Below are 2,022 nucleotides of genomic sequence, written 5' to 3' on the forward strand. Positions count from 1 at the left end.
CATATTTAATGACCCCAATTTAGCTTCATACTAAACGCTTGGCCTGTGGTTGACCTGCATGAACTCTGATTAAAYCTCCTTTCTGTCTTCTGCTACCATAGATCCCTGAACATGTTGTAATAATTCAGTTAGAAACTTTGTTATTCTCTTTTTTGTCTTTGAATAAAAGCAGTCTCTCTGCCAAGCCTTTGTTTGCTTCTTATCAAACAAACAAATCTGGATGCAATCACCTCCATAGTGTTTACGCTGTRTTGCTCTCATGCTGTGATGCTGAATGATCAAACTAACGTGGCTCCCTTTTTTCTTTTCTTTTTCCAGCACGAAAGATTGTCGAGGTAAGATCAGACTGGATTTTTTTCTTCCTAGATTACAGAACTTTAGAAAGGAAGAACAGAACACTGCACTGAGTGTGAGYTGTGTTGCCTTCAGATATGACTCCACTGGAGAAAGTGCTGCAGAGAAGGCTCTGGGCCGCACCAGCTCCTACACACGGAGAGAGACGAGGCTGGCGGCTCTGAACAGACAGGAGCAGGAGTCCACCGCCAAAGACTATAAGAAGGTAAAAATGCACTCGCTCAGTTTACACAAGTTCATTCCTCCTGACTGATGTGAAGCTATGGCATAGAAAAAAATGGATATGGTGACTAGAAAAGGTTTTCATAGTACTTGATCTTTTCCACATGCAATCTAACTCCTGGTGTTTTCTGATAGATATTGTATGGGCAAAGGAAAAAATATATGGTTTTTGATCTTTTTTTTTTTACAAATAAAACCCTGAAAGTGTGGCATGCAGTTGTATTCAGCCGTCCTGAGTTAAAACATTGCAGAACCACTTTTTCTTGCAATGTCAGCTCTAAATCTTTTAGGGGTATGTTTCTACCAACTTTGCGTGTCTAGAGAATTTTAGTTTTGACCATTCTTCTTGGTGAAGCAGCTCAAGCTCAGTCGGATTGGACAGAGATCATCTGTGAATAACAATTTTCAAGTCTTGCCAGGGATTCCCAGTTCCAATGAATTTGGGCCATTGTGTAAAACATAAATAGAAACAGAATAAACACTGTTGCATGTTTACCTCTGTGGTCCGTCACCTTTCCTTTTACCAATATTCAATAAGTGTTTGAGAACTGAGGACACTACCTATGTGGAATTCTTTCCCATTCTTGCTTGATGAATAACTTCTGTTGCTCAACAGTCTGGGGTCTCTGTTGTCATATTTTGCGCTTCATAATGCTCGACACATTTTCAGTGGGAGACAGGTCTGAACTGCAGCCAGGCCACTCTAGTACCCACACTTACTACAAAGCCACGCTRTTGTAACAAGTGCAGAATGTGGCATTGTCTTGCTGAAATAAGTAGAGTTTCCCTGAAAAAGACGTGGCTTGGATGGCAGCATATGTTGCTCAAAAACCTGTATGTAGCTTTCAGCATTAATGGCGTCTTCATACATGTGACAGTTACCCATGCCATGGGCACTAATACACCCCCATACCATAGGAGGTGCTGGCTTTTGAACTTTGCACTGATAACAATCCAGACAGTCCTTTKCTTCTTTGGCCCTGACGTCCATAATTTCCAAAAAGAATTTGAAACGTGGACTCGTCAGACCACAGGACACTTTTGCACTGTGTTTCAGTCCATCTCAGATGAGCTCAGGCCCAGAGAAGCCGGCTGTGTTTCTGGGTGTTGTTGATATCTGGGTTTGGCTTTACATGGTAGAGTTATAACTTGAACTTGTAGTTGTAGAGACCAACTGTGTTCACTGACAGTGGTGTTCTGAAGTGTTCCTGAGTCCACGCGGTAATATCTGTTACAGAAGAATGATGTTTTTTATAATGCAGTGCCACCTGAGCAGTTGAAGTCACACAAGCAATCTTGGTTTTTGGCCTTGCCACTTACCTGCAGATATTTGTCCAGATTCTCTGAATCTTTTGATACTATGGACTGTCCATCCATCCATCCATCCATCCATCCATCCATCCATCCATCCATTTTCTTCCGCCTATCCGGGGTCGGGTCGCGGGG

At 42.3% G+C, this 2,022-nt stretch overlaps 1 protein-coding gene across 1 annotated transcript in view; it reads left to right on the forward strand.

Annotated features, from left to right (window-relative positions):
- LOC106519285 (protein phosphatase 1 regulatory subunit 12B) overlaps positions 1-2,022 on the forward strand; it is a 46,570-nt gene that overhangs the window by 23,118 nt on the left and 21,430 nt on the right. Inside the window, exons 7-8 of the mRNA XM_014010875.1 lie at positions 319-335; positions 430-559. Coding sequence (XP_013866329.1) covers positions 319-335; positions 430-559 — 147 coding nt within the window. The remainder of the gene's footprint in view (positions 1-318; positions 336-429; positions 560-2,022) is intronic.

The sequence above is a fragment of the Austrofundulus limnaeus genome, unplaced genomic scaffold (genome assembly GCF_001266775.1).
Source record: "Austrofundulus limnaeus strain Quisiro unplaced genomic scaffold, Austrofundulus_limnaeus-1.0 Scaffold75, whole genome shotgun sequence".
In the NCBI taxonomy this organism is placed as follows: domain Eukaryota; kingdom Metazoa; phylum Chordata; class Actinopteri; order Cyprinodontiformes; family Rivulidae; genus Austrofundulus; species Austrofundulus limnaeus.